Source organism: Pan paniscus, chromosome 17 (genome assembly GCF_029289425.2).
Source record: "Pan paniscus chromosome 17, NHGRI_mPanPan1-v2.0_pri, whole genome shotgun sequence".
NCBI lineage: Eukaryota > Metazoa > Chordata > Mammalia > Primates > Hominidae > Pan > Pan paniscus.
In genome coordinates this window covers 30195054-30208074 of record NC_073266.2, presented here as the reverse complement: position 1 = coordinate 30208074, position 13021 = coordinate 30195054, and the positions used below count along the sequence as shown (strand labels likewise).

The 13021-nt window shown below is 39.9% G+C and overlaps 1 protein-coding gene across 19 annotated transcripts in view; it reads left to right on the top strand.

Moving 5' to 3' along the window:
* The window catches only part of PTPRM (protein tyrosine phosphatase receptor type M), an 826562-nt gene that overhangs the window by 665026 nt on the left and 148515 nt on the right, over positions 1 to 13021 (top strand). For 8 of the 19 annotated variants that reach the window (XM_003817915.7, XM_034943546.4, XM_008971193.4 and 5 more), the window contains 4 exons: positions 3035 to 3109; positions 3340 to 3366; positions 7683 to 7694; positions 8422 to 8609. In XM_003817915.7, coding sequence (XP_003817963.2) covers positions 3035 to 3109; positions 3340 to 3366; positions 7683 to 7694; positions 8422 to 8609 — 302 coding nt within the window. The remainder of the gene's footprint in view (positions 1 to 3034; positions 3110 to 3339; positions 3367 to 7682; positions 7695 to 8421; positions 8610 to 13021) is intronic. The other 11 variants (XM_003817914.7, XM_063597202.1, XM_055102561.2 and 8 more) reach the window with 2 other exon arrangements.

Sequence of the window (13021 nt, the reverse complement as noted above, 5' to 3'; positions counted from 1 at the left end):
TAGATTGATTATATCAAGCACAAAAGGAGTAGTTGCTTTGTCCCTGGTAATCTCGGAGACCAGAGGGAGGTACCTCACTCTGTGGTTTAGGGCACACTTTGGTGAGTTCAAGGTCAGGGGTTTCTTTACTGTGTGAAATCTGTGCCTCAGGCCTGAGCTGCATAACCAGGATTCTGGTCAGCATGGGGATGGAATTAAAGTGCAGCTATTCCTGTTACAAAAAAATAATCGTAGTATTATAAAGGCCGGTGGGCCTTGTGGCTGTGAGGAGCACAGAAATGGCATCTGGCGTGGGGCGACTGGGAGCAGTTTGGACAGTGTGGGCTCATGTCCTAATACCCACTGTGGTCAGTGTGGTACTGCAGCTCCCCTCCACTCCTCCTCTTCCAGATCACAGTGTGGTCAATGCACGTGCCTGTCCCTGAGCTTTGCGTTTCTCGTACACGCGGCTAAGCTCCGAATTCAGTCTTACATTTTTCTGCTTGTAGTGGCTGCAGTTGTCCCACTTCATCCTCCTCCATCAGTTTGTACTACACGCACACATAGCCCAGTGGAGCATGCACAGGTGCTGCTTTGGCACCAATGGGCAGGGCAGCACTGTTGCTTTCATCCTTGATCTTCTTTCTTTACCCTTTCCTGTCATTTTCAGTGCAGGAAATAGAAGCTATGGGGTCTCAGTGTACCCAGGCTCCTTCCCATTTTTTCATAGAATTCTCTCTGCTTTTTTTGTAGCAGATATAATGTTTTTCATTTAAAAATACGTATGTATAATTTATTTAACTGCCATAAGAAAGCAACCTATGATGCATTCGTTATGGGCTGGAATTGGAGAAGCCCTTTTGACCACACACAGGATTAGAATTTTTGTAGTAGCAGGTATTCCTTGAAGGGAACCACACAGATACATCTTCATTTTGCAGTATAACCCATTAACGTTCCAAATCTTCTATTTCATGGTGAAATTCCTCAAGAATCAATTTACTTAGAATCACTCATCCCAAAAGCAAGAATCTTCTTTAGTAGTTCTAGGTGTTTGAAGTTTGAACAACAAGAATATTCACTTCTGGACAGGAAGTTTAATTTGGCAGTTACTTTTTTGAAAGTGAATGTATCTGTGGAAATCCAAAAATGTTCGTGTACAAAGGGCAGCTGCAGAGGCCAATGGAGCTTCCACAACTGATCGGCTATTAGACGCTATTTTTTGCCTTCCTTCAATAAAGCCAACAGAAGGAACACAGCAGTAGACTTTCCATTTTCCTCCCACTCTGAGCAATGAGTTCTCATCAGATCTCATCTGATAGGAGTGACCCTAGAGGTAGATATCATAATACTGTCTTGATGTCTTTGAAATAAGACAGCAGTTTCTGGGGAGGAAACCTTCAGGAAAGATGTTCCTTAGACCACAAGGCTGCCGGCACCACACCTATGACAAGTGTGGGTATGCATGAGCTCTTTCAGGGTTGGGAGAAAGTGCTGGAAGTTGTGAAGTGAGCAGTTTTTAGAAATGAGACGGGGAAAAACGAAATAGGAGAACTTAAAAATAAGCATGACCACAGTTATGAGAATGGGGATTAATCTCTCCAGCAAAGCAAGTATGAGTTGCACTATCTGCTTTAATATGCTATAAAAAGGGGAGAATAGATACAGGAATGGGTTTAGTTTTTATGCTAGAAGACGAAAATATTTTTAAAATATTTTGACAGGAAGGTGAAGATAAACACAGTTATTTTATATCTGCTGTGCACATCTTTACCAACCACATAAAAATGTCTGCAGCTAATAAAAAGGCTTTATTCTCACTGACCCTGGCATATTTTATTGGTACTCATTAATTTCATTCTTATTTTCATCCATTGTGCTCTTTTTCCAGGCTTCTTACCATAAACATGCATTGTAAGTGTGATACATTTCTATTTTGTAAAAATACCTGTAAATGACAGGCAGCCTGAGTTCTGGTCTTTGTTCTGTCACGTACTGATTCTACACTTTAAAAATATAAACACAGGTAAATGCACTCTCCTAAACGGACTGCTCCTGGAGAGTTAAAATATATTAATATGTCTTCAGAATAATTACCCAGTATGCACAGGGATTTGGTCATGCTTCCCATAAATATAATGGTATAATTGTGTCTTAGTGTCCTGATCAGGAACTTAGCATCAAACAGATCATGTAACTACATCAGAGGAGTTACGATTTAGACTTAAGTTTAACCACCTTGAGCAACTTTCAAGTCTTTATACTTTAATGAAATTAAACTGTTTTAAAAACACTAATCAATTAATACATTTGAAGAGGTTTTTTTTACTTAAAAAAATTATTCTATCAAGGCTCTGTCATCCATGAAGAGAGTTTTAAAATATCTCTTAAAATTAGGAAATACCCATTTTTAATGAAATCAGATAAATTGGATGGGATTGACTATCCTGCTTGATAAAAGGGAGGAAGAGAAGGTGCAATAATTCAGTCTTGAGTGTTTCAGAGGAATATTTTAAAGAAAAGCATTTTTGTAAGGATTTAAAATACTAAGGAACACGCATGGAGCACCACCTTTGTTTTTCATAAAGCATTGTGGAGTGTTCTCTGCATATCCACATATGAGCAAGGAGAGGATTTAGCAAACTACGGGAACATTGACATTGGGAATCGTCTCCAAAAGCCATGTGTAGACACCTTCTTCTACTTTTACTTGTAAAATTCAGCTTGGCCTGAAAGCAGATTTCTATAAGCAAAGGGCAGAAGTCAAAATAGAAGTCTGATGAATTTCTCTATCCAAAATGGTGGCTGTGGTTGTGGGCTTTCTCTTTATTTGTGGGGTAAGAAAAGTCTTTAAGTGACGAAAGGTTGCTTGTCTTCTAAAGGATAAGTAAGTACTCAGAAACAACTGGGAATGATGATATTTCCCACATAGACATCAGTGAGTCCCGGAGTCACCGTGGGTAGCATGGAGTCACCATGGGTGGTCTCAGAGCATTGTGTGTTCAGAGTGTATTACCTCTCTGCTGCCCCTGACCAGCCTCTCTTTTATTTACAGCTGTGTCTTCACCATCGTCCTTCACAATGAAAACAAATACACTGAGCACATCGGTGCCTAATTCCTATTACCCAGGTAACAGATTTTTCCATTGTCTCCTCTCTGCTCTCTCCTCAGCAGTCAGAATCACTCCGCCCTCTCTCTGCTATCCCTGGTGCTTGAGGGGCTTACTGTGTTTGAGATGTTGTAACCCAATGCTTTTCTACAGCTTTCTATGCAGAAAATAGGGGTGGGCATTCATCAATCATTTACTGTTCTTTCTCTTTTTACTTTCTCTGCATTGACCTGCTTACGGTGTATGACAGACCCATTTGTGCCAACTGCAATTTTAGGTGAGAACATTTCCCTTTACCACAGTTTATTGCAGGAGTAATTTAGAAAGTCAGTGACCACTCTGTAGGAGATTGGAGTTTTAATTCTGTATAATGCAGTGCTTATAAGCACGACATGTGGGAGGTGGGTGGCCTGGGTCATGGGGTTAAAGGAAAAAGAGACTTTTCTCTAAACAGTCGCCATTAATAAGAGGGGTTTGCTGCATGTATCTTGGGGATGATACCAACAGGTTCAAATGAACAATCTCAGCCCCAATATTCTCCCTTTCTGCGTTCAGAATTTAAAGTTAGGTCTGATCCCAGGGGAAAAAAACAAGGTGTCATCACTCAGCTGTGTACTTTCCAAGAGCTGAGTTCTGTCTAGTGTGATAGTCATAAAAGTGAAAATAGCTTCTCATTATTTTCACTTATTGCTAAGCACTAAAAACTTCAATTTTAAAAGTAGCATTTTTCTAATTATGCCAAATGTCATGCAGAAAGATGATCACAATGGAGTTTTGGCCCTCTACCCATCCTCGGTGCCACTCAGGGCACCCCACCCCCCCACCAACATTCCAAAGTGTCTGTCACACAGTGGAATTTCAAAGGAGCTGATGATCTGAACAGCAAAATGACAAGATGGCACTTATAATCATATGGTTTATTATGTGTCAGATGTCACTAGAAATGAACTAAGGTGTTAGCCCGGTGGGGCAGAATGCATTTAAAGTATGAAATATTCCCAGCAGGGGGTTACAGAAAAAGTCCCGTTTGTCCAATATAAGAAGGGTGAGGAGAAAAATGGCATTACCTGGCTGTGATAACCAAACAAGCATGAGCTGCTGTTGGCATTTGAGACGCATAAATAACCTGAGTGTATCACGGCTGTGTTCTCTTTCTACTACTAACCTTTCCGAAAAGGAGCACAACAAAAACGACTTCAAGGTATATAACAATTCATTGTAGCAAGAGTTCCACCCTCAGTTGTTCGACTTCTCCTTCCTAATTCACTTGACAAGGGTTTATATCTTTCCAACATAATTTTTCCCCCCTCTGCTTCTCTTTTCTCTAAGTTGTTACGATTTTTGTATAGAAGGTAATTTTTATTTTCCTAATGGTGTTCTGTGGGCTTAAGCAAGTTTGTTGCCTAAGGAAAAAATGAATTAAGATAGAAGTTTAAGAATGGATATAAAACAGAGTTTTTAAATTTTGCATCATTCTGAGGGCTAACAAAGCCCACTAAACCCTCCCTGCCCACACACTTTTAATACCAATTAAAAGGGGAAGAAAATTGCATTTTATTCTATTCATAAGTGAGGGGCACAGGCTAATCTTAGGCACCAGAACAATGTAATCTACATACAAATGACATTTGCAGAATCTTTTGATAGGCAAAGATTTGCGATTTCTTCATGTGCTGTGGCATTCATTCTGAGGTTCCTCTAGTAGATTTTCTGACCTTGGGGGAGCCGTGAGTGGGGAGGGCTAAAACGTGCCTTGTCAGAAGGAAGAAAATGTTCAGATTTCACAGCAGGGTTAAGACAAGCTTATTAAACAAATATCATTCTTTAAAGTCGCTGCTTTGTTATTATGAACATTAATGACATCTTTTAAAGTTGATTAGTTTTCTTTACTGAAAGGGAATCACTTGGACAGACAATTCAAGTAGCAAAAATGATGCACATTGTAAAAAATAAGTCACCCAGATAGACCAAAAACTGTTATCATGTATGGCTTATATAGGTACCAAATGGTAGTACTTGGGAACTGCGTTCCTTACACGTTACTTGGTGCAAATGTGAATCTATGTATTGAGTAATAAGGATTGGTGAGGTTAGCACTTGAAACCATGGAAGAATTTAAGATATATATCTACTCTGGCAGTTTTGGGGGATAGTAGCAGTTATAATTTACACAAAGACAACAAGAAATGTCTTGCTGTGAGTCAGAGCTCAGCACAATTAAATTCTCTGGCACCTTCAGCTCCACCTCTCTCATGCTAAGGTGCCCAGCCCTAATGTATAGAGCTGGAGTATATCTTTACTTCATTTGCTTGGAAAAATGTAGATGATTAAATGGATGGTTGGATAGCTGGATGGACGGATGGATGGATGGATGGATCGATAGATAGATAGATAGAACCTACCCTACCTCAAATATATTGCATCCATTTCAACTTAAGGTTTTTCAGCTAGTTTGTTAAAAATTCAAGATAATTCATAAAGAATATAGGTAGAATTAATTTTCAGTTCTTAGAAAACCATCAAAACTATTAGTGAGAAGCTTTGTTTCTTTATTTCTAATGTGCTCTTCTGCATTATTTTTAATTTAAAAAAATGTTGAGGCCAGGCACTATAGTGCAAGCATGTAATCCCAGCACTTTGGGAGGCCAAGGCGGGAAGATCGCTTGAGGCCAGGAGTTCAAGACCAGCCTCTGCAACATAGGGAGACCCCCATCTCTTCAAAAAATAATAATAATAAAAAATTAGCCAGGCATGGTGGAACACACCTGTATTCCCAGCTACTCAAGAGGCTGAGGCAGGAGGATTGCTGGAGCCCAGGAGTTTGGGGCTGCAGTGAGCTATGATAGAGCCACTGCCCTCCAGCCTGGATGATGGAGAAAGACCCTGTCTCTAAAAAAAAAAAAAAGAAAAAGAAAAAAAAATTGTTGATGGATAATTTTTAAACACATAAAGGAAATTAATGACAAGTAATATATTTTATCAATAATAATTCTTTTTTAAGTTAGAGAAAATTAATCACTAATTTTAGTGGAATCAAGAATGTCTAGTAGTATAAGTGACCCAATTTCATAGCAGCACACAAGAAGCCTTCTATTCCCTCTTCCCTATGCATGTACTAGATAATAGGGCTCTTCTTTCATGGACTTGGTGGTGTTTAAATGCTTGAAGACGTGTTCCACACTAGTAATGAGGCCAAGATGGCATAATGCAGCACAGGATGATTACATACAACAGTGACAGTTGATGTAGCTTTATGGATTTAAAACTTCCAAGAATATCTAGCCCTGGGATCAGAGCATTGCTAGGTTGCTGGTGTATCCACGTGAAGGACCCAGATCACTTCTGGGAAGTTTAGAAGGTCAGCCCACCATGGAGGGCATGTTAATTATGTTCATCCCATAAGATACAAAACTGAGAGAATGAGAGAGGCACAGAGGGGAAACTAATTAATGTTCCATTTATTTTAGTATAAAGAACAGAACTTCCTGCTGGAGTGGCTCAAAGCTCAAGGGATTCGGTACTTCAGCAGGGTTCCTGTATCCCAGTTTATAAAGCTTGGCAGTTGCCAGCAAGCAAATCTGATGTGAAAATTTCCAGGTTTATTTGTGACTGTTAAAATGGGAACATGTGAATTGCTAAATTTCAAAGCAAATCCAAATGAAACAAAAATCATAAGATCAACTTACCACCCTTTTTTATTTTGTCTTTGTGTCTTTAGCCACGTTGTAGTGATCCAGGTGCCATTTCAGCAACAGCAACATAGCTACACACTTGTGTACCACCTTTCATACCATGCATCCCCAGGTGCTTTGCGATGCAGATAGAAGTGAGGTTCCCAAACCAGGCCCTGCTCATCAAGCACCCTTGGACTAAATTTTCTTCAGAGCTGAACTTCTCCGTAAAAAATAAATAACTTATGAATAACTATAGCTGAATTCCCTATTGATATACAATCTGGTAATTTTTAAAACTTGAATATATCTTTTATATGTTTTATATAACATTCTCATTTTAAGTGACTTTAGCATTATATTTTGACAACACCCATCCTCAATCATAAAACTGCTAAAGGGATTCAGCATTATAATGAGTTAACCTGTAGAATGTGGAATTCTTAATCTAATAGCATTTCCCTGCATAAGACATTTTTAATAGGTACCATTTCTGCAGTTCATTAACCTAATTTTCTAGTAGGCCTCCATTAAAATAGAGCCTCTTTAGGCTTCTTTGACCAAATTTTGACATTAATTTTATAGTACAATTTGGTTGACTTGTTCAAGAAATTTAAATGAGAAAATGTGTTGAATACAAATAAGACTTATTTAGACATGACTTGGTTCATGGGGGATGAAAAGCAATGATGATGCTAATTTTAACCTCCTTTTTGTTATCGAGTACTTAAATTCAATGCCTCCATCCTAACGTGATGGAAGAATTGAGGCTTCGCCCTCTGACCACCTCTGAATAGAAAACTTAACTGGAAAGTTAAAGCATAAAATAAAAACTACCTGTAATTATGCACGCAGTACTATTGCTTATGCCCTGTTTCCTTTTTCTCCTCCTTTTTTCTCCTGATATGTATCTTCTTAAAAGTGCCAATAAATGGTAAGTTCCCCGATTCGCCCCATGGAAGAGTTGTGGAGGGAGTGGGAGTGTGTGTCTTACTGGTAGATTCTGACAAAGCCAGCTGGTGCTGCTCTGTGCTGGCCTGCATGTTTGCCTTTGTAGAACATTCCATGTGTGATGTGTTGGTCCACAACATTTTGTCAAGCTTTCTGATACCAGAGCATGCAAAGTGATTCATCAAAATGTTATCCCCAAACCAGGTTCCCTTTTATTTTTCCATTCTTCTTTGATTTCATGTATTAAGTCCCCATTTCCATTGCTAGCTTTATAAGCCACACCATTTTGTGCACTTTTATTTTGCTCACAGAACATTTGTGCAGAGTTTATTTATGTCATCATACGAACTACTGAACTAACGTTTCAAAGAATACAAGACTGGTTTTGCACCAGGTCTTGATGAAGTTTCAGGTTGAAACTTTCACAAACTTTAGCACTGGAAGGCTAAAGGGCTCTTCTCAATTAGCTTTGTGAAAGCAATATATCGTTTGGACTGCTTTGTAAAAGAAAGATTTCTGCGCATTCTTATCAGTATTGCCAACCCCATTTAAATTTCTAAACATTTAACTTTTCTTTTTTGCTGAGCCATCGTAGGGAATTTTGCACCCCTAGGTGAGGGGATGCCAGGAGCCAGCTTCTTAGCATTCTCAGTGATGCCGACCTAGCTCCCTGGCTCTCCCTCATTTTCTCCCTGGCCTTCTTTTCCTAGATGAAACCCACACAATGGCCAGCGATACCAGCAGCCTGGTGCAGTCCCATACTTACAAGAAGCGAGAGCCGGCCGACGTGCCCTATCAGACTGGGCAGCTCCACCCCGCCATCCGGGTGGCAGACCTCCTTCAGCACATCACACAGATGAAGTGTGCGGAGGGCTACGGCTTCAAGGAGGAATACGAGGTGAGCACAAGCTCTGTGCCAGGGCTTTCCCATTCCTTCTTGGATTCCATGCCAGGTACTGTGCTCCCAACTCAATCAGAAAGCCAGAGAAAACCCCCTGCCCCGAGAGATGCCAGAAAGAGATGAAGTACAGTTGTCCCTCAGTATTCTGGGGGATTGTTTCCAGGACCCCAGTATATGTCCAAGTCCCGGTGTGAGCCCTGTGAAACCTGAGAATCCAAAAATCCAGTCCTCCAGATCCATGGGTTTTGCATCCCAAAGATATTATATATATTCTTTTCAATCCGCATTTGATTGAATCTGCAGATGCAGAACGCTAGGATATCAAGGCCGACTGTATTTTATCCGTGGATCCACTTTCATCTGATAGTAAAACTTGTTACCAAGAAGTTCACATGCGTTACATGGAAAAAGGAAGAATGCTTTGCCTTTTACCTTATTCTGCACAAATACACAATGAAAACAAATTTACCAGGGTCTCTTCCCCTCCCCATCCTGTTTTTTTTCCCTTTTTTTCTTCTTCCCTCTGGCAGAATTAAGTTTTAGTTCATGTCTCCCTCCCCATTCTTGATCACCTTTCTTGGCTTTTCCTGTAATTATGATATTAAATCCTAATGATTTTGTAGTCATTATCTCAGGAAGAAACTGTCCACTTAAAGCAATTATAGACCAACCAGCAATGTCATGTGGTGGAGATCAGACAGCAGTACAGGGACTGGCTATTGTCATGGCAGTGACAGCTGTTACTGTCCAGCCAGCCCAGAGAGCATGCCACTGTCTTGGGCTCTTGTGTGGGCAGCTGTCAGGGACATTTCTGGGAATAATGATATTCTCCGAATACATAAAATACAGGGCTTACCCCTTTCACACCCTGTGCCATTAGTTAATTCTGTCAGAAGGTCATTCAAGAATTGAAGAGAATTAATTGATTGAAGAAATCTAATTCAAAGAAGCATGCCATCCCTTGAGTGGGTGGTGTGGGGCACAGGGAGCAGGACAGGAAAGTTGGATTGCTTTTTTATGTTATTAAAATCAGTCCGCAGTCATTGATGAAGTTAAAGTAGCATGCTTACTCAGAGTAAAAATAGGATTATGTAGACATGTGGTTTTTTTAAACCTTAGAATGTGGTTCTGGTGTCATATTCACCTAACTAGCTCAGAGTTGGGAAACATCTTGTCTGGAATTAGAGTGTTTTTGAAATCTGTTTCTACCACCTGGATAGTCTGTGAGTTTCCAACTCTGTTTCTTCTCTTCTTGTGGGCACACTCACAACACTTCATTTTATGCCCCAGACACTGCATTGTCTTGGGTTTAGCTCTTTTTCCAAGCTTGATCATCAAAGATTCATTACAGCAGTCAAAGCAACACATGGTACCACTGTTGGCGGAGCCTGTGCTACACTTCTTTTAGGAATAAGGCTTTGGTCCAAAGCAGACATAGACACACTTTGCTCTGCTAGCATGTGCATCCTGGTGTATTGCCAGTGACCTCAGTTCAGAAGACTGTGAAGCCAAACAATCCCATCCAGACCGTGCTCCAGGGTTTGATTGAAGTCCAGAAAATATTTTCAGTTGAAGTTCTGCATTTTAGCAACCCTGAAATTCTTAGATTTATCTTTAGCAATTCAATGTGTAAATTCAGTGAAATTGACTGCCTTTGCATATTTCCTCATGCACTTTTAAAGTCTAGCTTAGGAATTAATAGGATTAAGAGTAAGACTTCCAAAAGCTTAATATCGTATGAAAGACAAAATTAGGTTATTGAGAAAATATAAGCCTAATGAATAGGGATGATGTCTAGGTTCTATCCAATATTCTGAATGCAGATATTACTGAAATGTTTATTAAAGATGTTAATGTCAAAGAGATTAGTTTTAGGCTCAAATAACAATTCATGAAATAACCTGAGCCCAATTTTCCATGGACTATTTAAAAATACCTACTTCCTATAACATGCTACAGACAATGCATATTTGAAAGATGTAGAAAATATTTCCCATTCAGATCTTTTGAATAAATATGATTTATAAGTGTAAACTGAAATATTATATACTAATTTGAACCATATTATGACTGACAACTAATTTAGTTCTCAAAATAAAGTGTTGTATTCATTAACTAGATTGCAGAAAACTTTTTCTCATTTTAGCTATTCCGTGATCAGAGAGGACTGCCAAAAAGTGAATACTTTTAAACCCTAAAGCCATTGTTCATTTAAAAAAAAAGAAGGAAAGGAAATAATGAACAAAACACATATACTACAGATGATATCAGGAACAAATAGGAAGGAGATATTGGGAGAAGTATGAAATGGGCAGTTCTGTTAGGAATAATCCCGTCACTGAGTACCATGCCCCTTGTGCTGCCCTCCTGGAGGGATGCTGATGTTGTCGTCTAGTGGGGAAGATGACAGGGAAGTGAGGAGTGGTGATGGTGGGCGGGCATGCCTGTGCCATGGCTGCAGGGAGAAGGGGACGCCCCCTAAGAAGCGTGTGTCATGGAATGACATGCTCTGGTCTTGATGGAGGCACAGCCAGGCTTCTGGGAACTGGTGGTGGAGTGAAAGGTCCCAGACTGCAGGTACTCATATGTCCCACTTTCTCTAACCCCAGGGAGGTGTTATTCTCATGAGAATCTGGCAAATCCTTAAACAGTTATTTTTTTGAAGTTTATGTAGTTTTTAGACCTCTAATAAAACAGACCTGTTTCCATCATGCTGTAAAGTCTGCATCCTTTTCATTAACACACACCCAGAGTCAAGAGTGTTGAGTGCTAACTGGTGTAGTGGGAGTCTCTGTGCTATTCAGTGAGGCCATCCCACCCAACAGATACTGAGAGGCTGTGGTTTGGAACACAGGCTCTGGCACCAGACTGCCTGTATTCAAACTCAGCTCTGCTTCTTAGCTGTGTGACCTTCGGCAAGTTATCTAACCTCTCTGGGCCTCAGTTTCCAAATCTATAAATAGAATAATTATAGTCTCAACCTCAAAAGGTTGTTGTGAGGAGTAAATCATTTTAATGTAGGTGCTAGAATTATATCTGGCATATAGTAAGTGTTCATTTGAAGTGTTAGGTAGTAAAAGAAAAAAATACTAATGTATAATAAGACCAAGAGCAGAAGTTGACACCATGTCGTTTATAGGGAAACTTTGTTATACTGAGGTTTCAGTAAAACTCTCATCTCTTGCGCATAGCAGTCTGAGGATAGAGTGAGCCACATGTTATGGAAAGGGGTTATACTTTTGCTTCATCTCCAGGGCTGGATAATTTTCTTACCATGTACCATATATCATCAAAAATTCCCATTAACAAGTAACTTACACATAAATAGGCAGACTTGATTCTATGGATTAAGAGTTTAAGAACTGAGAAAATAAATTTTAAGAAATATATGCTGTCATGTTTTATTGCTGTAATAGTATTTCCATATCTAGGTTGGAGAGTCCTAAGGAATACTATAACTCTAGACTGCATAATCCTCCTAAAAAATTATTGGTTGCTGCATTGGTGTCTTTGGCAAAGTAGGATTTGGGGAAGAGTTTAATTTTACCAATCATACACTGTACATGGCGCCAGGGATACAGAGAGGAGAACTGCTTCTCCGCTGTCCCCTGGGGAAGCTGACAGGGCAGGAGAAGGCAGCCAGGTAATGACTGTAGTTTGTCCAGTCAAACCCCACACCCTCTAAGAGAGATGCACAGGCATACTCTGAAGGCCAATGGGGTCACCTGAGCCAGCCAAGAGCAAGGATGACTTCTCTCTTGGAAGACGAGTGGGAGTTGACCAAGAGAAGGTGAAAGAGGGTAGCCATCCAGGTAGACCCAAAAGCAGGAGAATGGGGTTCTCTGGGGAAATAGCAGGAGTTCTATATGCCTGAGTCCCAGGACGGGCTGGTCTGTGGGATGAGGGTGGTCAGGGCTCCAGTCACCAAAAGCACCTCCTGTGTCACACTGAGAGGTTTGGACATCATTATAGAAGTAGTAAAAGAGAAGAAAGACTCAAATAGCCTGAGTCTCATTCCTGTACTTGGATGGAGAGCTATTTAGTCTGAACAGCTCAATTTTAAAATATTATTTGTATGAGGCACACAGGCAATGCTTAAAAGGTAATACCCCAAAAAAGTAAAGGAGAAAGGGAATGTGTATTTACTTTAAAAGTTCTTGTTGTTCTATCTCTATTCAAAAATGCCGTGGAATGCTTGGCTTCAAGACTTGTTGAAGCAGTGAATTACTTCAGTACTGAAGCATCTTTGGGGATAAAATCTAAAGAATGGCTCTGGTTGTTGCTGTGACTCTGTGTAATCATCCCATCGGCATTTCTGGTCTTCTTCAATCTGTATATATCAGGAAAAGCCAGTCATTTATGTTGTAAAATTTTTTTGAAGTAGTGATGTTCTCTCTGCTGAACAGGTT